General features: G+C 41.9%; 1 protein-coding gene across 3 annotated transcripts in view; it reads right to left on the bottom strand.

The window, feature by feature from the left end:
- ppp1r9a (protein phosphatase 1, regulatory subunit 9A) overlaps positions 1–25,992 on the bottom strand; it is a 67,559-nt gene that overhangs the window by 22,898 nt on the left and 18,669 nt on the right. For 2 of the 3 annotated variants that reach the window (XM_079570535.1, XM_079570537.1), the window contains exons 3-7: positions 16,611–16,743; positions 13,463–13,583; positions 11,296–11,400; positions 6,287–6,422; positions 2,806–2,973 (exon numbers count right to left, since the gene is read on the bottom strand). In XM_079570535.1, coding sequence (XP_079426661.1) covers positions 2,806–2,973; positions 6,287–6,422; positions 11,296–11,400; positions 13,463–13,583; positions 16,611–16,743 — 663 coding nt within the window. The remainder of the gene's footprint in view (positions 1–2,805; positions 2,974–6,286; positions 6,423–11,295; positions 11,401–13,462; positions 13,584–16,610; positions 16,744–25,992) is intronic. The other variant, XM_079570536.1, reaches the window with a different exon arrangement.

Here is a 25,992-nt window from a genome sequence, read left to right as displayed (position 1 = left end):
AGAGTGGATTCAGACATTACTGATGACATTACATCTCAGATCGAGTTTTCAGTCCGTTGTGTTGAGACCAGTTCAATGACCTGTGGCTGTTTTCCAGTTTTCCTCTGACTCTCGCAAAGCATTTTGGTCTATATTGACCAACTACTCTCCAACATTCATTCACTCTTTGGTCCTCTGAACACCACAAGGAAAATGCTATGACCAGTAGATAGAGCACTAGGCTTAGCATTCACATTCATATTACATATATGAGTGTCCAAAAAAGCACTAAACAAGTTTGATGTATATTATTATTATTATTATTATTATTATTATTATTATTATTATTATTATTATTATTATTAGTCAAAACATAAATGAGTACAGAGTTCATAGGGACAAGCACAGATGGAGCCGAGGTGGTGTTCCTGCACCTGTCCCTTTCTCAGGAGTGCATTACATACTTACATTTTTTTGACATTTTAGTTTGCTTTAATATTTATTCAACAAGGCAAACTCTGCTGAAAATACAATAGACCTTTCGCAAAACCCCGCCCCAAAACAGTCATTGTCCAATCATACCTCATAGCAACGGTTGCTCTCATAGAAACTAAAGGCGCGGGACTCATTTCACACTGGTCAAAGCTGATAAATAAGTTAAAAAAACACAGCCTGCTAAGCTAATACTTTACCACTAGTCTTAAAGGAGCAACAACACTCTGTCACCGTGTTCGCCCTGCTCTGTTAGAGAAGGCAGTGCAGCCCCTTGGCTTTGAAACAGAGTCATTATTCAATACCTTATACAAACTTGTTCGGCAAGAACGGTTGTTATGAGGAATTGCTGAAACTGGCTTAAATGAGGAGGGGGAGGTAAAGGGGGAGGAGCACAGCAACATGAACAGCCCAGTTTTAAGATTTAAGAGCATGTGATTGACTTTACAAGACAACGTAAGTCTTGTAATCTATCTGTGCATATTAAAGGTAAATTATGGAACTTTTTTCGAGAAAAAAAAGAGTTATGTGTAGTTCTTTGACCTTATTGTGACTGAGTGGTTAGCATGGCCACTTTACTTTCAAATATAGGTCTCTTTAATGCTTCTGGATCAGTTTCTTTTAGAGTTTCTGGTACGTTTTCCTAGACCCTCTCACCAGATAACCAACAACACTTTTTATCCTGGAGCGTTGTAAAGGCCATAGTGATGGGCATCAATGGAACATCATATACCAAAAATGTTCCATACAGCCATTTTTGTGACCCAATGGCTGTATGGAACATTTTTGGTATATAATGTTCCATAATGACAATTACTTAACAGTGTCTGTCAGTGTTGGTTATTAGATACAGTAAACACAGTATTAACTCTTTATTTTAGTGGGTGGTGCCCATTTTTTCTTGGTTGTGGACCTGCCACTCAAAATATACACTAATCAAGGCAAAAGCAAATCTATCTCAACATCCACAATTTGATGTCTGTGTAAGCTCTCAGTCGTACAGGAGTTGTTCATCCTTAATGAAGGTATTCAAGTCGTCTTCTGTACTCTGTACTTGAATACCTTCATTGAAGATCCACAATTTGAATTTCAGATAAAGTGTTATGAATCAAATCAAATCAAATGAAACAACAACATAAACTATGATAGATAAATCCTCTGCAGATTTGAGAATAGTTTTTGACACTGTGCCTGGGGGAGTGGGCAGGCTGTGTCGGTCTTCTGCAGACTGTGACTAATGGCGTTGCTGCGGGTTGCCATTTTGATGCCAAGTCATGTGTCACCCATCGACACCCAATCGCAGCACCGTTGATACAGTGCAGCATGGTTGCGTCGGGGTATGGAGTCGCCCAGTCGTGTTAACTAAGTGCTGAACTCTGGGGTGTTGTGTAAAAACAGCAGAAAGTGGGGGTTGTGTGTCGAGGTAAATGGGACAATAAAAGCAGGAAGAGAGCTGTGAGATCCCTGAAGAGCTGAGCAGTGCAGAGCTTTGTCTCCGCTGTCAAGAGGAGACACTCGACGACGAGGCGAGCGGGAGGAAAAGTCTGGCTCACTAACACCTTCGCTAACACATTACATCACTAACATTGCAAACGCTGATCGCTCTGCGTGTCATCTGTCTCTCACGGTCTGGTGCAATGTTCCCATTCTGATTGTAAATGATGTGAATACAAAACTAATAGAGCTTTAACGGTAAAATCACCATGGGGCTGGTTGTCTCACCTGTCTGACCTCACCTTAGGGCTGGATGTCTCACCTGTCTGACCTCACCTTAGGGTTGTTTGTCTCACCTGCCTGACCTCACCTTAGGGTTGTTTGTCTCACCTGCCTGACCTCACCTTAGGGCTGGTTGTCTCACCTGCCTGACCTCACCTTAGGGCTGGTTGTCTCACCTGTCTGACCTCACCTTAGGGCTGGATGTCTCACCTGTCTGACCTCACCTTAGGGCTGGTTGTCTCACCTGCCTGACCTCACCTTGGGGCTGGTTGTCTTACCTGCCTGACCTCACCTTAGGGCTGGTTGTCTCACCTGTCTGACCTCACCTTAGGGCTGGATGTCTCACCTGTCTGACCTCACCTTAGGGCTGGTTGTCTCACCTGTCTGACCTCACCTTGGGGTTGGTTGTCTCACATGCCTGACCTCACCTTAGGGCTGGTTGTCTCACCTGTCTGACCTCACCTTAGGGCTGGATGTCTCACCTGTCTGACCTCACCTTAGGGCTGGTTGTCTCACCTGTCTGACCTCACCTTGGGGTTGGTTGTCTCACCTGCCTGACCTCACCTTGGGGCTGGTTGTCTCACCTGTCTGACCTCACCTTGGGGTTGGTTGTCTCACCTGTCTGAACTTCTGGTAGAGCTTGTTGGCGTCCAGGTCAGAGGGAGACAGGACGTCCTCCGACTCTGGCAGGTCGAACACCTCGATGCTCTTCTGTCCTGGGGCTGTGTTCTCTGTGTTCTCTGTGTTCTCGGCGTCCTCGTCGTCAGTGGCGTACTCTCCGGTCTGCTGTAAACAACCACAAACCATCAGAACATCACAGACATGCACCACAGGAAATTGAGGTCCCAAGGCCTGAAAACCCAGCCCAGGGGGGAAGTCTCAGCAGTCCAAGGGCTAAAGTGCTCCATCACTACGATGGATTTCCATCATTTTGAATAATAAGGGAACAATATCAATCACCTGGAAGCTGTCAGGATTAAATATGATAAAATAAAAGGTATGACTGTCTTAATGTCAGGATAGCACATCAAGTCGACACTTCTTCATTGAAGCAGCTCGACCGGTGCTTTCAGCCTGGTTGGTTAGAGGGATGTATTGTGCACTCTGGGCTAGCCCACCTTCTAAGCTAAAGAATGCGAGCTGCGATACCAGTTGTTGATGGGGGGGGGGAGGTGTCAGCGAATGGCTGTGCTCCATTGTTTTTTGTCATCTTAGAAGTAAGCTGCCCCTCTCTGTCTGAGCACGAGCAGCGTGAAGAGTGAAGAGTATGTCTGCTCAGAGCAAACATATACAGGTGAGATACAGCACATCAGTTATTCATGGATAAAATGTACATGAAGCGCTTCTGAAACGGCCGTTGTCTTTAAGTGCAAATGTTCGTTTATTGACCATCAAATTTACAGTAAGCACCCCCGTAAGCAAAGATCTAATGAGATGTGGCATTATGGAGTAGTAATGTTTCTCATTCGTTCATGCATGTGACTGTCTGTGGTTTAGTTTTGTGAGTTATTTTAATGCAGCCTGATAATGAAAAAAATAAAAAATAAACAAAATGATTATAACAAAAGAAACTAAATAAAAAAGAAAAGAAAGAAAAGAAAATGCTAAAACCTTTTTTCAGGTCTTATACAACATGTGCACAGCCATTCCATTGTTTATACAGTGTAGTGTATATAAGTATATCTTTTTGACCACTTGAATAAATGTATTTTTTAACGTCCTGTGGTCTTGTTTGGCCATAATGACCATGGTCATGTTTGAAGGAAAAAGCCTGAGCTCACCATCCCAACTGTGAAATACGGAGGTGGCAGCATCATGCTGTGGGGTTGTTTTGCTGTGGGAGGGACTGGTGCACTTCACAAACTAGATGACATCATGAACAAAGAACTCTCTGTGGAAATGTTGGGGCAACATCTCAAGAGGTAAGTTAAGTTTAGTTCAGTCCAGTTGAAAATGTATGGGCAAAGCTGAAAAGGCATGTGCGCACAAGGCGGCTACAAATATGTCTCAGTTACACCAGTTCTGTTTGGAGGAATGGACCAAAACTCCTGCCAACTAGTGAGAAGCTTGTGGAAGGAAATCCATAACCCCACACCACACAGGGAGAACCTGGAAAGTAATGATAATCACACTAATCCTTCACGGAACGGGAATTAACAATCGACTGGTGTGGTTCCCAAAGTGGAAAGAATGTCTATAAAACAAATGTTGAGTGAGTTAATACATTTTTTTGTGTATTTGTTTCATTTGAGCATGCAGCCTTCATTGTTTTTGTTTTTTTAGATTGTAGGTGGTTAAACTTAACAAATTGTAATATTTCCAGTTGGCTGATGTTTCAAGCCTAAAAAAAAACTTTGTGTAAAGAAATCCATAAATAAAATATTCCCAGCAGTGATGTGTCTGAAAGCCCTGTGTCCCTAATAGAATAAAGAGGACAAACACAAAGCGCTGTAGGCTGGACGTGTTTTTATCAAATACATAATGTAGAATCGATGCGGGCCATTAGCAGAGTGGATGTGCACAGAGTCCTTGGCTCTGGTCCATCAGACAGGCAGACTCTACTGGACATTGGAACTCTCTCATACATGAAACACAATGAAATGCATCATTCTCCACTGCTATTGTTTACTGTTGGTGATCCTGCACATGCGCCGTACGCTGACGTATTCTCAACTAATACAGCGCTTTTCTACCTTCATTAGGACCAAAGCGTACATCAAGGAACCAGTCACCCCATTCACTCTCATTCATACACCAGTGTACGCAGACACTGGAGGCAAGGTGGGGGAAGTGTCTTGCCCAAGGACATGACAACAGTGTGCAACTTCAGGAGCTGGGAGTCAAACCCCTGACCTTCCGATCATGACGACCTGCTCATGATTGTCTGGATCGGACTGCTCCAACTGCGTAGCTAGTCCAAATGAATTACTTATACTTGAGTCTACATTTTCGCCTTAACCTGTCAACGCTACAATATTATCATAAATAAAAAAATATTTCTCAAATCACTGAGGTACATTGTGGCCATTTCAGGCCTGTCCTCAGTATTTGCCACTTGTTCAGTATGGGAACATCTGCTACAACTATTTGATAAATACTCCACGATTTACCTGATGGTGTTAACTTTTTGTCTGTGTATGTAAGTATGTATGTAAGTAAGTAAGTGCTTTATTATTATTGTACAAGCACACAACGAAATAGTATCATGAGTGTGTCCTGAGCTGGTGTGGCTGAGCCAACTGTGCACTCAATGCTCATACCTCACGCCCCTGTCTTGACTGCACTGTCTTTTTTACTCTGCATTTACTGCATCCGTTTATGCTGTATAACCTAAAGCCATCTGTATAATGACTGTGCTGTTGCCATAGCACCAGCAGACACTACATTTAGTGACGACACACAGAAGAGAGAGGTTCTGGCAAGAGATTAATGTACATTTCTAATCTGCAAAGGGGGTTCTTTGACAAATGTGTATAATATATAAAATCCAGACCTTGACTTCAGTCTGATGGAGGATTAGCAGGAAACTGATGGGACCGTGTCGAAACTGAATGAAGGTCTCGGAGGAAAGTTCTCTACTGTGGCAGACACCTTCAATGCCTCCTCCCGTCAGACACTGAACAAACCTGCTTCCAATGTCAGCACTGGTTGTTCGGCCTGACAGTAAACGCTTCACACCAGCATAATCATCAAAGACAAGGGTGCCCTAAGTTATTCCATTTAAGATAGCACAGTCTTTGAATGTGCTTCCTCTGGTTAGTTCAGCGACCACCATCAACCTACATCGAGCACAGTGATCCAACTACATCAGGGATGTGTCCGCACATTTTAACTGGAGTCATGTGGTGTCTGTTTATTATTTATTGTGTTGCTGCTGAAGGTTATCCTCCAATCAGAAAGCAGAATGAGACACACACTTACGTCTGGGAGACACTCGAAGATTTAAGAATCTTTTCTGATTGTAAAATATGATACAACGTGTAAAGACCACAGACATAATCAGGCTAAAGCGTTTCCAGATCTTATAACTAAAACCAGTTTGGAAGTAAATGGAAGGGACTCCTAAAACCCTGTCCAAGGATGTGTGCCCATGTGTTACCTCATCATCATCAGCATCATACTGGGCATACTGCTGTTCCAACAGCTCCCTCTGCCTCCGCTCCTGCTCCAGAGTCTGCTGGATCAACGAGGCCACTTCACTCTGCTGCCCCGGGCGCTCCCGACCAATCACAAACCTGCGGACACACCAAACAGCCAATCACAAACCTGCGGACGCACCACACATTCAATTCTAAAACATTTCAATTCTACATGGTACACACTTACAGTGAGAACCATAAAGACACAATTGCATCTTTTCTCTCTGTCAAACATGAAACAAGAAGTTACTTTTATTTATTTTTGGTCAATTAGACTTTTTCTTTTTTTTTGTCTGTCTAACTTGGATTAAACATTTTGGATTTCCTTCCGCAAGCTTCTCGCAATAGTTGGCAGATATTTTGGTCCATTCCTCCAAACAGAACTGGTGTAACTGAGACACATTTGTAGCCACCTTGTGCGCCTATGCCTTTTCAGCTCTGCCCATACATTTTCAACTGGACTGAGATCAGGACTTTGTGATGGTCAGTCCAAAACATTGACTTTGTTTTCCTTAAGACACTTTGTGACCAGTATTGGCAGTTTGCTTTGGGTCAAAAAAACATCTGCGCTCAAGCTTTAACTTCCTGGCTGATGCCTTTAGATGTTGCTCCAATATTTCCACACAGTGTTCTGTCTTCATGATGTCATCTATTTTGTGAAGTGCACCAGTCCCTCCCACAGCAAAACAACCCCACAGCATGATGCTGCCACCCCCGTATTACACAGTTGAGATGATGTTCTCAGGCTGCAAGATTCCCCCTTTTTCCTCCAAACTCCAAACATGACAATGGTCATTATGGCCACAGGATATGGCTACAAAAATTAAAGTCTTTATCCGTTTTTTATTTGCAAACTCCAAACTGGCTTGTTCACTATTCTTTTGGAGTCAGAGCCTCTTCCTGCAGAGTTCCCTCTCAGCCCATGTCGGTAGGACTTGTTTCACTCTGGATAATGACAAACTCTTACCAGTTTAAGCATCTTCACCAGGTGTTCTACATTTGTTCTTGGGCTGATATTCACATTTCAGACACAGCACGTTCATCTCTGGGACACAGAACCCGCCTTCTTTCTGATCTGTATGATGATTGGTCATTTCCATCATTGTTTTAACCAATGAACCTGAACCTTCAAGTGTCTTGAAATTACACCCAAGGATGAACCAGACTGGTTTGGTTGAGTTTGGGGGTGGGTGCTCATCAGCTCATTGCTTCAGCCCACTCCTTTTGAGCAGAATGTATACTGCTCAAATTGACTAATTGAAAACTTGAGCAGTAGATTACTGAAATATGAGGTCAAATGATGTATTTTCTCTTCTGAACACATTGAACACAATCAGCAAATCACAAACAATTTCTCCTCGACATTTCATGTCATTAAACACTTCTCATTCTCAAACCACAAAGTACACAATAGTTTAATGTTTCTTTTTTCAAATGACTTAAATATTGTATTATTATTAATTATCGTTGTGAAGCTTAAATCGTCGACCAAGATTGGTTTAGTTGAGGACGTTTCACTTCTATTCAGTCGAAGCGAAACTTCCTAAACCAAACCCGGTCCATTTAATCTTCAAAACGATGAATACTTGCAGGATGAATGAGAGCCTTCACCATGATTAAATATCATTCTAATTATTATGAATCTAGTAAAAAATAGTTTAGTCAAAGAATAAATAGGATATCCACAGTCCTCACTGAAAAAAATCTTGTCTGTGTAAATGCAACACATTTTTTTTTTTTTCATATTTCATTTCACCGTATGAACTAAAAAACAACAACATATTCCCTTAATATTTATGTCATAAATCTACAGAAGGTTCCAAAGTGATATCTCAATCTCTACTTCAGTTTACTTTTGTGTTGTCTCTTGAATGTAACTTTGAGTCGGATGTGCTCAAGTCGCAGTGGGAGGTCTCCAGTTGGCCTGAGCTCCGTCCTGTGATGGATATTCCCGAAGACATTGGGGTTTCCGCTCCAGCAGATAGCCCAGTGAGGTCCATAACTGAGGGGAGGACGCTGCTAAGAGAAAGCGTCCCAAAGCTGGCCGTGAGCTATGGGGCTGTAGACGGGACAGAGGGGGGTCAGGAGGAAGAGCTGACCCGGAAACAGCGCCTTTCCTCAGGCATAAAGGAGCGCAGTTAGCCTCCTGCTTCTGTGGATGTCACACGCACAGATCTGATCACGTAATAGGTGACACTAGTATATAACCAGGCCGTTCCAACATAATACACAACATTATCTGTTGGATTGTTTTGCTGAGTAAATATACGGGATTTGTAACTTCAACAGCAATTTTCTCTAAAATGTATGTAGAGACGATATCACCACTTACAGTCGCACTTACACACAGAAACTACATTTCCAGTTCTGGACCCTCAAAAAACTACGTACAATTTCTACTCTTTTCCCCAGTAAAACCTAGTTTATCAAAATACCAAATCAGTCATTTATTAAGTTATATGTGTGTCCGCACTCAGGAGACGAGAAAGCGCCGCAGTGACATGCCGACTCAGAATCTGTTTTAAATATAGGCTGAGCTGAAGAGGTGAATGTAGGACGGAGGCGGAGGAGTGAGGGGGAGGAGACAGAGAGAGAGATGGCAGGAGAGGCAGAGAGTGGAGGAGGGAGAGAGAGTGGGCGAAGAAGACAAACCAGGTCGCTCTGACGATGATGAGAAGTGTTCACGATGTATTAGAGCTCTGGTTAAACCATGACACTGAAGCTGTGGGACCTCACTGTAGTACATCAGCGTGGACATCAGGATGAGCTGAGGCCTTGCACAGGGGCGTGTTCTCTAGGTACAGTCAGGTCCGTAAATGTTGGGACATGGACTCAATTCTTATGTTTTTCGCTCTATAAACCACTACAATCAATTTCAAATGAAACAAGATGTACATGACTTGCAGGCTATAAGGTTTCATTTGAGTATTTACATCCAAATCTCTCCAGGTGGTGTATGTGTCAAAGTCAACAATCAAGAGAAGATTCACCAGAGAGAATACTGACCATTAACCACAAGGTGTAAATGGAAGGCCTGGGCTGGTTTGGGCCAATGGAACTGTTCCCTTTTATTTATTGATGATGTGACTGTTGACAAAAGCAGCAGGATGAATTCTGAAGTGTTTCAGGCAATATGTGCCCCATGGTGGGTATCCAGGGACACAAGTCGGCTGACTCAGTTTCCCACAAATCGAGAAAGAAGTTTGCAAGAGTTTACTGAGCAGAAGGTACGCAAAGGTCAGAAGTTTAGAGCCCGTTTTCTCTGCTTAAAAATATCCTGAGAGGTTCATATTTTCACAGGTTCTCCAAATATGATCAGATTTCCATGTTACACAACATTGGAAAGCTTGGAGGCTACAGTTTCATAATCTCTGAATAGCTCAAAAGTCTTTACTTTCTGTGTCTGATCACATTATGAGTCAAATGCTCGGACGTCTCTTTCACGGTGCAGATGGACAATGACCCAAAGCTACTGCCAAAGACACCAAAGAGCTTTTAAAGGCAAAGAAGTGGAATGTTATTCAATGGGCAAGTCAATCACCTGACATGAATCCAATTGAGCAGCATTTCCATTGCTGAAGACCAAACTGAAGGGAAAATGTCCCAAGAACAAGCAGGAACTGAAAAGACATTTACAGGAGAGGCCTGGCAGAACATCAGCAGGGATGAAACCCAGAGTCTGTGACGTCTGTGCCTCTAGACTTCAGGCTGTAAATGACTGCAAAGGATTTGCAACCAAATATTAAAAAGGAAAAAGCTAGATTTATAAAATATTTTAAAAATGTGAAATTGATCAAAATGAGGAAACAATTGTGATGCCTTGTCCAGCCCTACTTTCTGTAGTGCACATAATTTGGGCCAGATGCATAGCTTTTTATTTGTGTACAAATCAACAGTACAATACCAAATAAAGTAATAAATTCACTATTTGAAATTAGTTTTCACCTCAAATCTCGGGATACATAAGGTTATAATTAGGAACTGATTTTTGGGGAAACTATCCTGATCATCCTACACAGGGTTAATAGCAATAGTAGCAGACTAAGTGAATGATTAACTGTTCACTTTAGGAATGCTCCTGCTCTCAGTACAGCCACATCCTGGAGGTCCAATGAAAACGCCTCAGGTCAACATTAGCAGCGCAAACAGAATGTGTCAGCTGCACGCGTCCACAGCTGAGAGCATCAACCACACAGAAGGATGGAACAAGGTGTTTTCATTGTTTCCATGTTTTTGAGGGAGATGTCATTCAAATAAGCTTTTCTGAGCTCAAGTGCTTTTGTTTTGAGTAATTCCGTTTAATATGGTTGTTCCTTCTACAAATGCTGAAAAGTGTCCCAATCTATGAATGAGTGTGTGCGTAGGGGACGACGGATGGAAATTAGCCCAAGGCTACAATCCAGTTTGGCTTGTTCATTAACAAGCACTGTCCCTGCCAAATAAACCAATAAACTAAACTAAACTAAACTAAGCTAAAGGATGATTTAAATGTAGCGGGCTGAAAGTCCTTAAGGGGCCAGTGGAGTCTACAAATACAAACACAAATCTAGAAGTGAGGGATGTAATCTGTCTGTCATTAATATTTCGTTGACCTTTCCAAATCTTCATGTTGGTGTGGATTAAGGCCTGTAAAGCACTTCTTAGCCCTGGCTGTGCAGTCGGGTGTTGGCCTGTGCTCCCTGGCTGAGGCTAAGGACTTGTGGACTGGCACTTGTCTGTTAATCCAGCCCTGACCTTCTCACTTATGTGGGCAAACATGTGGCGTACAGATCCTGTTCACTTGAGCTACAACGACTCAATATGTAAAATTAGGTTCAAAACAGGGCTAAATGGGACAAACCTGGAAAACACATTTTTTTAAGCTAACCAGCTTTTGTTTTGGATATCAAAGACCAAGCTAAAAATGTGTCTCCTTGCGAAATGGATTCACTGAATACAGGGATAATGATAATTTGCCCAAAAAACTTACCGCACAATTCCAGATGTGTTGCGGAGCACGGAGGCTGCGAAGCTCTGAGTGACCCCCACCAGGCTGGTCCCATCCACTTCCACAATCTGGTCATTCACCTTGATCCTGCGCACAAGAGACATAGCTTATCAGCATAGGACAGGATATTCTGCCCCATTGGGGAAATGTTGCTTGTTGTTGTTTCAGCTCAAATAAATGATACAAATTGAAAATTAATGGTATTTTATTAAATAAATTAACATTAATGTTTTCTTGCACTAGATGACATATGTTTGAATACAGGTATGGGAAAATGTATTGTTCAAGTATCATTAAAGTACCGGTATTGGAAAAGAAGTCACGGTACCCAGCCCGAGTGACAAAACATACACAGAACGTTATTACATACAGTATACAGCCTTACTGAGGCCTTTAAGAGCCTTACAGGCAGGAAGAAGGTCTGGTTCTCCTTTACTAATACTTTACTATCTTCATCTATATCATATCATCCCAATATCATCCAAGTCCTGGATGTTCTCCACTTAAGTACCATAGTAAGAAATCCTCAAAGAGTGTGCTGTTACAAGCCTGAGTTGACAATATTCTCAAACTACTACCTCCAGTTATTATTCATTCACTCCACACAACCTTTTCCACAACACTTATGCAAAGGCAGGTTGTGGGAAGTGTCTTGCCCAAGGACTCAATGGCATTCTAATGAACCTCTGACCTTAGCACGCCCTGGCATTGTTAATTGTGTTGAAAGTTGTCACATCTCAATCATTAGGCGCACTAATAAAATGGATCTCTGAATGTGACGTGATACATCCGAGATATGGAAAGTACAAGGTGCAGTTAAAGTAGCAGTAAAATCAAATCAAATGTAGCCTCTATTCCCAAAATAGAAATGTTCGGCCATGGATCACATTCTGCTGCGGTCCGCTAGAAATGACCTCTGATGGACGGAGCCTGTATTTCAGCCTGGCAGGACAAGCTCACGCAGCAGTGCACTGCGAGGGGCTTACACACCAGTTAAGCAGAGGGGCAGAGAGGAAGTGGAGGCAGGGAGTGAAGGCCATGGATAACTAGCCCGGGACGAAGCACAAAAGATAAAGGTATTTCAAATGTAATAAACTGAAGAATGGAAAGGATGAGGCAAAGGAAGAAAGAAACGAGAGGAATGAAGTGTAACTGGTGCAGGAACTGTGCAACCTTCTCTTTTGTCCTGCTTTTTTTAATGACAAGGACAATGCACACACATCTGCAAAGTGAGTGCAGCTGGATTTTAAAATATATAATAATAATAATATTTTTTCTTTTTTTTTTTTCAGTAAAATATGTATGCACAGTAATGCTACTTTTCTGTATCTGATTTTTTTTGTCAAACTGTGACAAAGGAAACTTGTTAAATTCAATGCAAAAGGTACTTTTGGGAGCGTTTAATCTGGTCATGGTGGTTTCCCTGTCGTTAGGACTTGGGTGTGGTTAAATGATCGATTCATGCATGTCTGAGCAATCCTGTCCCTGCCCGAGACCACAGACCTGCTCTCACGCAAGGTTTTCCAATGTTACGGCCATCGCCAATGTTACGGCCCTCGCCAATGTCACGGCCGTAGCACTGGCGAGGGTCATAACATTGGAAAGACGCCTCGCCGTGAGCTGCTGAATTTTGTAAAAGTTATAGACCTGAGATCCTCTGTTTGGGAAGACCAGAAAGCAGGGCATTACAGTAGTTGATACGACTGGTGATAAAAGCATGCATGAGCGTCTCCGTGTTGGCCCGAGAGAGAATGGGGCGACTCTGGCTATGTTCTTTAGATGGTAAAAACCTATCTTTGTGATATTCTTAATGTGTGCAATAAACGCCAGCTCAGAGTCAAAGATCACACCCAGGTTCTTCACCTGTGAGGAAGGATTCATAGACAGTGACTGTAGTTTGGGTAGAAGTCTCTCTCTCAAGGCGTCTTTCCAATGTTATGGCCTCAGGGCCGATGATTAACATTTCAGTTTTGTCCTGGTTAAGCTGGAGAAAGTTTTCTGCCATCCAGGGTTTGATCTAAAATGCAGTTAAAAAAGTGCATCTATTGGCCTGGTGTCATCAGGAGACATGGAGATGTATAACTGTGTATCATCAGCATAACTGTGAAAATTCCCCAGAGGAAGCGGCCGTGTGGCATGAAGCCTGTACCTGCCATCTCTCTCGGCCGCACCGCCCTCGATCACCGTTTTGACAAAGATGCCGAGCTTCTCCAGCCCTGCATCAGCTCCCACTCCCATCCCGATGATACTGATGCCCAGGCCGTCATCATCTGAAACAGAGCAATAAAGAAACAAAATCAACACATCATTAGCTATATTTACATTTAAACAACCTGTATCATTTTTTGTTTTATTTGTTTGTTTGTGTATTTGTACAGTACATGTTAATGAACACGTCACACCGGAGTGTGTCCATGGCCTTATTTGCATATGTTGTCCCCCACTCACACTCTCAAACACGCTCTCATTCATTTTTTCTAATTCTACTTTACAATGCTTTTGGACTGTGTCATCTGCCCTGTGAATATTTGTACAGTTCTGGCACATTAACCCTGATGTTTCTGTCCCAACTTCCTGTGTTTGCCCATGTGGAAGCTCGCCTCAACACTGACCGAGCATGTATTTTGGAAATGAGGAATTGGTTATAATCTCAATCAAATCTTGATCATTATATTGCACTTCATTAGTTAGAAAGTTATATGTTGATTTATCCTCCATAGCCTTACATCCTGGTTCAACAAGCAAACTTGCCCTTACATTCTTCACTCATCAGACACTGAATAAATGCAACAGTACATATTTTGAGTGCAAGTCTTTTTAACTGGACAATCAGTTCTTACAGCATAGTAAATCAAAATAAATGGATTCATCTGTCGGTGACCTACAGTGCATGTGGTCAGTGGAATCCCCTTCCTCTGAGTGCCCTGCATAATTCAGGAGCAGCTGGTATAACATCCATCCTCTGACATCCACAGAACGGCTATTTCTGGAACCTTTTCTCTTGAACACTTTGGAGTTTAGATACACTACAGGCACAGCTCCCACTGAGGATGTGTTCACCTGATTAGAGACATTTCAAAAGACCTGGACCAATCAAACAACTAGCATTGAACATGTCAGCACCAAGAGGTTGGGTTAATATTAAGTTATTTAGGGTTGTTCCGATGGACGTGATAGAGGAATGAACATTGTTTATTGGTTTATTTGGTTTGGATAGTGCAAGTTAGTGAACAAGCCACACCGGATTGTAGCCTTAGGCTAATTTCCATCCGTCGTCCCTCATGCGCACAGTCAAACACACTCTCATTCATCCTGGCCTATTGTACATGTTTTTAGTGGTGGGGGAAACCGGAGTACCCGGAGGAAACCTACACGGGGAGAACATGCAAACTCCACACAGAAAGGCCCCGTCCCTGGTGGGAATCGAACCCGGACCTTCTAGCTGTGAAGCACAAGCAGCAACCGCTGTGCTACCGTGCCGAGAACCTGCCACGCCCCCTTCTGTCAATCACGCACTGATCATCTGTAGGCCTAGTGTACAGATGAACCGTGCAGGAATTGCACTGTTCAACTTTAGGTTCATCAGTCCACTGAATATTGTCCAGTAGTGCTGTGGAGCATCCAAGAGCTCTTTCGCAAACCAAAGTTGAATAGTTTGGGAGGAACACACAATGTCTTGTGAGGAGGACAAATGGAGCAGCACATCAACGTCAAAACCCTCTCCTCACTGTGAAGTCTGGAGCAGGAGAATCATGTGGGGCTGTTTTTTTTCCTCAGGGCCTGGACAACGTGACATCATCAATAGAAAAATTAATTCACATGTTTTTCATGATATTTCTCAGAAAAACCTGAGACATTCACAACATGCATTTGAATTAGTAAGTGAACCCCTGTATTAAATATCTGCTGATCCTTCTTTTGCAGCAATAACTGCTTTTCTGTAGTTGCAGATCAGACGCTCACAACGATCAGGATGAATCTTGGATCATTCCTCTTTACAAAACTGCTGCAGTTCAGTGAGATTCAGGGGGTGTACTTACTTATTCCTCCCTCTCCTGTGAATGTTTACATGTTATGGCCAATAAAAATATGGTCACAATGTAAATGGGTGGTATTAGTTTAAGCAGACACTGTTGAATCATTCCTGTGATTTTGATGAAGATCACACCACATTTAGTGACCAATTCAGGCAGAAATGTGAGAAATTCCACACTTACTGTTACTTACTTTTTCTCGCCACTGTATAGCGAGCGCTAAGCATTTATACGTAGACTACAGTTCATGCCTGTAGTTCATGCTCATTATTGTTGCCTTAATCTGTCATTTGTCCACATATAAAATAAAGCTCAGAAGTGAATCCACTGTGCTATGATTGAATACAGTTGCTGTTTGCGTGAAAAATCAGGAAAAATGATCAATAAATGAAGGTTATATATAGGTAAATAAATAAATAACCTGACCTAATGTTGCTTTGAGTATTGTAATGCACCTGACTTGTTTTGTTTTTTTCTTACCTCAATTATTGAGTTGAATGAGGAACTCTATATTGTTGATGTGTGTTGTATAAATTACCCTCTGTACTGTGTAATGTCTATAGAATGAGAATGGACCCCAGGAAGAGTAGTCTTTGCGTTGGTAAAGACTAATGGGGATCCTTAAATAAAGAAACAAAGAAAGAAATATAGGTGTTTATTATTGGTAACGCATGAGTACTCTAACATGTTACCTTCATAATAAAGTTGCGCAGTAACAAAACAAGCAACTTTTCCAGAGGAGCTAACTTTACTCTAACCCAACACTGGACCTAACTGAGAGGGCATGGGCTTGGAGAATCACACGAAGGACAAAGAGAGGGAAGAGAGGAGAGAAAAAGAGAAAGAGAAGAGGCGTGGTGCGGTGCAGGAGGTTCAAGCGGGCATGAAGAGAGCAGCTTCAAAAATGTAGGTTATGATGCAAACTGCTAAATATGTTCACCTGTTCACCCACTGTTTCTTAAACATTATGTTGAAATTGAGAATCTGTTTATATTGCGAGGACAAAAAACATGCAGAGTTTTAGACTTAGTTTCACATTTAACAAACTATAAACAACTGTATATCAATGCATGTACTGTGACCCCAAGATCATTTTTGTGAAATGTACACAACAGCGATTTCAGCTCAAATGTAAAGGAAGAGGACAAACACAGAGCCTGTTTTATGTTGCTTTTATCTACAGCACTGTCATTTGAAGAAAGTGGTGTCCAAGGTGATACAAATATCAGATATAATCAGACTGAGTGCTGTGTGCAGACTCACCTTTCTCCAGCTCCACAGGGAACAGCTCCAGCTTCTCCACCCTCTTCTCCAGCTCATACTCAGCTGAGGAGGCCACGGGGTCCACCTCCTCGTTCCGCCGATCGTAGTCCTCGTTGGAGTAAGTGCTGAACACCTGCAGACCACAAGCTCTGTCAGGACAAACTGTTCCTGTTTAAGCCAGGCATTCAATCCATTCACCCATATTCTTCTGCTTATCCAGGGTCATGTTTGGAGAAAGCAGTGCAAGCCAGGACTCATACACTTCCCTCACCCCAGACACTTCATAGATAGATTTATTGATCTCACAGATGGAGAAATTACATATTTAATATAATTACATATATTCATCACTTCACCTTGAACCTCAAGCAAACCAGGCAAATCCAGACATAGTCCCTCCAGCCTGGTCTTTTCCGTTGGGACATGTCTAAACAAATCCAGAGGGAGGCGCCCAAAGCATGCTTTAAAAATGCTTTTTTTTTTTTTATGACCCCACTGGTGAAAGAGGTCACCTTCCGCAGGTGGAACTGTGTTCGGAGCTCTTTAGAGACTGAATATGCAGGATTACTCAAACACAATCTCAGGTCTGTTTTTTCCACAAAAAAAACAAAATGATGTTAACAACAAAAGGACAACTACAATATAGTAGGAGCCCTTCATGAAAAGAACATACAAAATGTGCACTGTTTAGCACAACATTGTGCCGTCATCAAAAAACATTCTTATACCGAGTAGTATGTTTGCTTCAAGTGGGAGTAGTCCCACTTAGGCTGTCTCTTGTTTAGTTTATGTTTTAATTTTCCACAGCTTATTGCATGATAAATAGAACTGGGAAATGTCCTCCACATTTTAAAGTCATTGCATCTTCACTGGACTTTATCTTAGCAGTTATTGTATGCACTCAAACTCTGTCCTTAATGGATCATTGATTTGAGCTTACCTTTAGCTAAATGTTATAGCTTGTATTCTCAACAGTTCTCAAGACGTTCCTACCCACTGGAACTCGTGTTATGACATGATTGAACCGTACCTTGAACAGCAAGCAGCTATATATTCAGCACTCAAGGAGACATCACTCAGTGATGAGGATGTGACTATGTTATTGAAGTGCTCAAACCTCTAAAAACGATCACAACTCTGATGAGCACTGAAATAAAAGCATCAGTGTCACTGATACTCCCACTGAAAGCCACTGTCCTCCACTCTATGGCACCAAAACATGAGGACTGTCCAACTGTGAGAGAGGTCAAGGTAGCACTAACAAAGAATCTGGAGGACAGATACTCTACATGCTGTGACTTCTTGCACTGCCCTGGACCCCAGATTTAAAGCCCTGCCTCATGTAGATGATGATGATGAACAAGAGAGGATATTCACTGACCACACAACAGAAATCATCTCCACAGAAGAACAGGTATTGTATTTAACACACTTTTTTTTATTTGCAATGAAAATAGGAATTTACCTAAAACAGCAGGAGCATCTTCATCTCCTGGGACATCCACCTCATCACCTCCAGCTAAGAAGTCTGTAATTACTGACCTCTTTGGTGAACATTTCCAGGGACGGGTGGGAAGTAGTGAGGTACCCTTTTGGAGCAGGTCCAAGAAGGTACAGAGCTTCAGGGTGCCTTTCCCTTGAAGCTGACCCTCTTCTGAGGTGGAAAAGCAATGAGGCCTCATATACTACCTCTCTATTCCAGCTACCTCTGTTTTTTCTACTGCTGGAGATATTGTCACTGCAACCAGATCTGTGCTCTCTTCAGAACATGTGGATAGGTGCAACTTTGGCATCCAAAAACTTAGTTAGTTTGTTGATATTCAAGCTCAGGAGTGTTTCACGTCCTAACTAACTAACTAACTAACTTTTTTTACAAGTTGTAAGCCATAATCATCGAAATTAAAACAAACAAAGGCTTGTCATATGTCACTTTGCATGCCATGTGTCTATTATATATTAGTTTTACATTTTAAGTTGTATTACAGAAATGAACTTTTTTATGATATTGTAATTGTCTGCGTTTCACCTGTATGGTCAAAATGGACTGTCCAGCTATTACTGTGATATATTTGCTAAATTGTAAGCTTTTTGATGTGTCAAAAAATACCTTTGAATTAATAAATCAGAACCAAATAGACCTGACATTAAATACATAAGGAAAATCCTACCAAAATGTGCCCTATGCACATTTTGAAGTTATGATAATAAAAATAATAATGACTTACATTTTTGTGCTTTTACAAGCCTGTGATCACTATGCATCATACTCTGTAGTGGTTACCTACGAGCTGACCTAGGGTAGACTGACGGAATCGAGGCTTCCAATCTGCGCCATCGGCCCTTCCCACCACACCCTCACTCACACAAGTAAACACGCCTTCCTGGCTTCTTCTTCTCTGATATGGAGACTTAATATTGTGATAAGAACCAGCACTGTAAGTGACTATATTTATTCCACCGCACCATTGTGTCCATGAGCAACACACTTCCCCCGCCTCGCCTGATGTGTCTGTGTGCACTGCTGTGGGTGTGGTTTATGAGTGCAAATGTGGGACAGCGGATGAACATCGGCCCTTAGCTATCCATAATCCAGCATGTTTACATGCGTGACTTTCACGTACAGGATGTGCCTGAACACACCATGCCCCACGAACTAAACAAATAATCAATGATGATCTCTCCAGAATGTCAGGTCACCAGGTCATATCACAATTCAATACATCTATTCTAGTCATCTATCCCCGTGACTGAGCCATGTTGACCATAATGGATGACCCAAAAAGTCACAATCCCTCATGGCAGAAAATGTCCCCTCCACCAAAACGGCTATAAATATATATATGGGCCTGGGAGAGTTCTGTGCAGTATCTTTGCAGTTCCTAGAACTGCACTTTTCTGGACCGAGATGTCTGATGTATTTCCACAGAAATTTGAGCTTTAAGGAAAGGAAGGTCTAGAGCCTTTCATAGACACAAAGCACCTGGGACAATTTACATTCACCCCATTCTTGGGGGGGGTAAGCATTGGCTCCCTAATTTTAATCTAATTTTAAATTAGATTTAAATTTTAATCTAATTTTAGCTTACATTTTTAAAATTACATTACATTTTAACCTAATTTCAGGTAAAACATTAAAATTAGATACAAATTTGAGATAATGTTTTTATTAATTTGAATGTAAAACTAGATTAAAACTTTAGCAAGGTTCATGCACCACTAAAAAACAAAACAAATAAAATGGAGGCAGAAAAGATGATAGCCTTCTTAAACGTTTGGGCAAAATATCTAAACGTGATATCAATCAGAGTTCACAGTACACCAGGAGAAGGAGCAGTATTTCACAGAAAACTGAAAGATCCACTGCTGAACTAAGACAAGCATCCCCTGCACGGCAAAGTCCAGGGTTGGCATTTTTTTGTATTACAAGGCCCAAGTTATTTGTTTGCAGAGGGCATTGCACTGCCTACGAAATGACTACAGAGTAGCGCTTTGAGAAACTTGTCAACACAGGCTTGTAAGGCGCAATGCAAGCGTAAACCCTTAATATCAAGTTCAAGTATTTGTTTTTGGGAAGTTTATGTTTAGCAGTTTATATTTCAGTCCATGCTCCACAGTATGTTTGAAATATGCTCTGTGAACTCAATCTTGATTCTTTAAAGGATCTGTATCCTGCTATTTTAGCCATTCCAAAGTTAAGTATAGGCATTTATATGATATATTGTACCTCTACCATTATGGAGCACTCATTTTTGTGATAAATATAAGTGTTTTCTGGAGGTATTTTTCAAACCCAGAAGACACAACGCTTCGATTCAGTTAACTCCGCACATATAACTTTACCGTAATATAAATAAACAGTGAAGTTACTTCACGATGCAGTTATACGGAGTTGACATCTGCAACACAGCTTCATAAATGGCTAACACACAAGCTAATATGCTAACACACAAGCTAACCGCTCTGGTCCATCGCTGTTTACATTATGGGACTCGCGTTGGTTATAAAAGTTAATACACTTTGGTTCTGGTGAAGGTTCACCAAACATCCATCAGAGACAGTCACAGAAAAACAATATTTTGCTGATAGTCGCTGAATTCCGGAGAAAAAAATAACTTCTGACGAGTGGCCTCTTTAGAAAGGTTGAATAAACTCCTCGTCCTCGTAGCCAAACGTGCTTCTTTTTCTCCGTGACATTATTGTTAGGTAAAAATAAAGAACAGGTGTGTCCAGTTATAACGAGCTCCATCTTCAGCTGCAGCGCAAACATGACTGATCTGTTCAGACGCTCAGGGTTTGTTTGTTTTGGCCACGGCTGACCTGGAAGCACCTCGGACACATCCTTTTTATTTTTTTCCTTTTTTTCCTCTTTGTTTCTTTCTTACGACAGAAATAATGAAAAAGCTGTTTTACAAATTAAAATCAGGCTGTAAGCATAGAATTAAATCAAATGCCAAATGCTATATATTTTACAATATAAAATGCACAAAATCAAGCTTAGGGTGTAGGTTATGACCACAGTTACTACATTCTGTTCAGTATCCGGCTTAATATGGTTCTAATACTGTGCTGTCAAGTAAAGTGCTACTGCAGATGTGTATTCTTCTGAGCAGGGGTGCTCTGCCCTGCCCTCTGCCCAGTCAGCACTGACACAGACAAGCAGATTGGTTACTATGGAAACACACACATATCACTTCATCCATCCATGTCCGATGTCTCTATGCACAGCCCTAACATTCAGTGGCTCTGTGGGGCCCCTCACACAGAGCTGGGCCCCGGGGCCATGGCAGGACAGGTTCCCGGGAGACGGGCAGGTCCTGCACTGGTATGAAAGCTGCACAGCCAAGAGCCACAGTTATGGTCAACGGCAGAAGCCTTTATCACAGTGGGAACCTTGCTCTATTGGTATTCCTTCAGCAAAAGCAGCTGAGAAAGAGCTCAAAACGCTCTGTTCCACCAGCTGATGTCATCAGGTCATGTCTACTGTGTGCTTTTAATGGAGGCACGCCTTCTAAAATGGACCTATTTGATGTTTTAATGTTATGGTATTGTTCCCTTGCTAAGTAAACTACTTTTATTTTTGTATTTGATCTTATTTTGTTTATGTCAGTAGAGGACAGTACACAGGACAGTAGTTATCTTCGTGCATGACATCATCAGTAGTGGCCCAGTCTAAGCTATGGTCTATTGTGGTTAATAAAACCACAGCCGTGTTGTCTTTCACGGAACTCAAATATTCATGTCCCCAGAGGATCATGTGTCCCAGGACAACACCCCCAAGCACCACACATCAATAATGGACAGGCTGGGACAGAAACAAACTGCCTGCACACACACAGTAAAGACCGACCCGGAGAAAGGCTCGGCAAACAGTACAATACTGAATCATTGGATCTGTTTATGGATCATATGATGCCCACAGGTTTCCCCTGCCCACTCTTTACATTTTGTGTGAACTGACCCAACGTTGACAGAGAAAATTGATGCTAAAGTCATTCCACAAAGATTCAGAGGAATTAAAGGGCCTATATCGTGCAAAATCTTTATGGAGCTTTTAGCCATGTTGTTATGCTATTTCCTTATCAAAAACAGCCCCAGAGTGGTTTGTGGCTTCATTCACGCAGTTCTCAGCAATCCTCCTGAATCCTGCTCTCTGAGCAGCTGCTACGTCATAGTATCAAACAGGAAGATCACAACTGCTGTAATGTAGTGCCTTACAGCCTGATTTTAATTCATAAAACAGCTAAAAACATTTTTTTTAAAAAGGAAGCGCTTCCAGGTCAGGGCTGAAAACAAACGCAAAACAAACGCACCCCTGAGCGTCTGAACAGATGTCATGTTTGCACTGAAGGATGTGAAGATGGAGCTCTTTCTAAACTATTCTGGTCACACCTATTCTTTATTCTTACCTAACGATAATGTCACGGAGAAAAGTGCGTTTGGCTATTTGGCGCATTGAGTTGCCTTGTGTACAAAATGCGCGGTATAATTAAAGTTGCCTTGCCTTGCCTTACGAGAGGTGCAGGACTTTTTTCAACCTTCCCAAAGAAGAGGCCACTCGCCAGGAGTTGGATTGTCCTTCCAGGATTTCACTAAAATAGTGTTTTTCTGTGACTGTCTCTGATGGATGTTTGGTGGATTAACTTTTATAAGCAACGCGAGTCCCCAATGTGATGGAGAGGCCAGGACAGAGCGGTGGTGAGTCAAAACGTGTGTTAGCTTGTGTGTTAGCGTGTGTGTTAGCTTGTGTGTTAGCTTGTGTGTTAGCGTGTGTGTTGACATTTGTGTTAGCTTGTGTGTTAGCGTGTGTGTTAGCTTGTGTGTTAGCGTGTGTGTTGACATGTGTGTTAGCTTGTGTGTTAGCGTGTGTGTTAGCGTGTGTGTTAGCGTGTGTGTCAGCGTGTGTGTTGACATGTGTGTTAGCTTGTGTGTTAGCGTGTGTGTTAGCGTGTGTGTTAGCTTGTGTGTTAGCGTGTGTGTTGACATGTGTGTTAGCGTGTGTGTTAGCGTGTGTGTTAGCTTGTGTGTTAGCGTGTGTGTTAGCTTGTGTGTTAGCTTGTGTGTTAGCGTGTGTGTTGACATGTGTGTTAGCGTGTGTGTTAGCGTGTGTGTTAGCGTGTGTGTTAGCTTGTGTGTTAGCGTGTGTGTTGACATGTGTGTTGACATGTGTGTTAGCGTGTGTGTTAGCGTGTGTGTTAGCGTGTGTGTTAGCCATTTATGAAGCTGTGTTGCAGATGTCAGCTCCTTATAACTGTATTGTGAAGTAACTTCACTTATTGCTGATATTTATATTTATTTTACTGCTAATAATGCATGGGCAGATCCGCTTGGAGAGAGGGGGCGGAGTTAACTGAATCAAAGCGTCTTGTCTTCCGGGTTTGCAAAATACCCCCAGAAAATACTGTATGTTTCTCAAAAAAAATAGTGCTCCATAGCGGTAGAGGTACAATATATCATATAAATGCCTATACTTGACTTTGGGATGGCTAAAATAGTATGATACACATCCTTTAATGAAAACATGATGTGAAACAGACGAGCGTCAAGGCGTCTAATTTGCAGGCTCTGAGCACAGAACTAGTTGTGTTTGAGACTAAAATATATTGAAGGGCAAAAGATGAAATCAAATGGAATCAAGAATTTTGTGATTCCCGGTTTTAGCAAGCAGACTCACCCACACAACATCAACAAGAGGAACTGCGGATGGAGAAATATTTTTGGCCTGGTTTTGAGGGCACTTGAGTCGTGGGAGTTTCTGGGCTCATGCAGTTTTAGCTCAAACTGATGAGCGACTGTCCTTATACCAGATAATCTGTGGCTCAGACAGAGCAGTGGACATGAAGTCACTCCTGCATACAAAGTTTGGATATGGTCCAGTCCTCACAAGTGCCACAGCGGACACGGGCCTTTCCAACAATTACACTTTTTCTTGATTGAAGAGAATATCGAATTGAACATTGCACACAATGCAATTGTCAATTGCAGTTTCATGTGAAAACACATTGAATGACAATGACAATTTGAAAGCTAAGACCTACGAAAGTGATCATAACTTTTTTGTCACGTTAAACGTCACATTTTTGAAGCGCTTTTGTTGTGTTACCGTCTCTTTTTTGTCATGTTTTTCCACATTTCTGTCACTTTTTTGTTTTTTTATTTATTGCATTTTTGTCACTTTTTGTTGTGTTTTCATCCTCGTTCTCATGCTTTTTTTTAAGCCAAACTGGAGAAAATGTGCGGTTTGGGCGGGAGGTAAGAGGTTAAAGCAACTGCACACTGTCCTTCAAATAAATGAATAATCTAAAGTAAACTATGGCAACGCACTGTATGCAGATGTGAGGTTCTGGCAGTTTTTATCATTAGATAATTGAGGAAGTGGGTGTGGTTTCACAAGGCACTTTAAATCGACACAGTGGGGTTGAAGGGACATCATTCTTCCCTTGCCATCCAGTAAAAAAAAAAAAAAATCGATAAAAAATTGATATTAACAATGTTCTTCACGCAGGGCTGGTTCATTCATACTGTACGGAGTCAATTCTCTAGCAAACCTTAGTTCAGATGTCCCAACAAACCTTTGCACCATGTCGTGTTCTGCAAGTGACAAGTGAAGTAGGGGAAGGCGCAGAGAGAGAGCTGAACTGTTCCAATGGTGTCACATGAAAAATATGATCATGGATGTATTGAACTTTAGCCAATGGCATTCCTCCCCACATTAGCGGATTGTACAGTGCTTCTTTCAGTGGTGCTCTTCCATCCTAATGCCCTCCAGGGATCAGGACTACACTCCAAATTAAACTGGCACCAAGAGAGCTGGATGTAGAACACTCCCTCTGCGCCCTACATCCTTTACCACAGCTCAGGGAAGGACAGAGGGAGGGAGTGACAGTGGCTCAGTTGTTTGGAGTGGTTGCTATTAAGTCCACAGGTCAGAGGATTGAACCCCAGCTTCCACTGGTCAGACTGTCCTTAGGGAGGACACCTCTGCCCAATGACCATTCTTGTAAAACAGAAGCTGCTTTATGAGGGATTGTCTGCAGTGGAAATATGAGCATTTGAAATAACCAGAACCACAGCAACAACGTACAAAAGCATCCAGCAAAACAGTGATGAACACAAAAACCACCGTTGCAGTTCACAGAAAAAGGCAAAAAACGCTGCTGTACCGAGGCAGAGGAAGTTGCTGCTTGTTTACGCATTGCCATGACGCAATCAGGCCAATGCTAGCTTAAAAACAATAATAGCTCCAAAAACTTTGAGCACTTTGCCATTTTATGTTTACATATAAAACAAGGTGTTTTATGCCTAAAAATGCCTCAAATTTCCCATCTATTCGGCGACAAAATCTGAATAACGGATTGAGCTCCATTCAAATGTATTGTATTGTTGTATGTATGTATAATGTATGGTTTTATTTTATTGATATATGAGACAAGACTTTTTCAGAGGGGATTTTGGATATCTTGTTAAGTTTTAAAGGGGCTAGATGCAAGTTTTTGATTTTATACTCTCTACTGCCATCTCAGGCCTTATGCGTAACTGCAGCTTTTATATTAAGCTCGTGCACTTCGGACCCGAATGAACACCTTTTTGAGTGACAGTGCAGGATTTTAGAGGCAGTTTTGGCTCGTAGGTCTAGGCTCATCATTCTACACATTAGGACATGGCTGGAACATGTAGGGGGAGGAAAATGCATTATTTTAACATTTTTAAACTCCGTATAGTCCCTTAAAATAAGCTGTTATAGAATTTTCGCCTTATATTTTGACATTCAAAACTCAATAAATCAGGCTAGAAATTAGTTATCAAAAATCTTCAACATTTTGTTCAGTCCAATGCTGATAAATTGCTAGTGCAACTGACGTGGAGATAGTGTCGCCACAATGAG

This window comes from Gobius niger (assembly GCF_951799975.1).
Source record: "Gobius niger genome assembly, chromosome: 14".
In the NCBI taxonomy this organism is placed as follows: Eukaryota; Metazoa; Chordata; class Actinopteri; order Gobiiformes; family Gobiidae; genus Gobius; species Gobius niger.
This window is presented reverse-complemented; position numbering and strand designations above follow the sequence as displayed.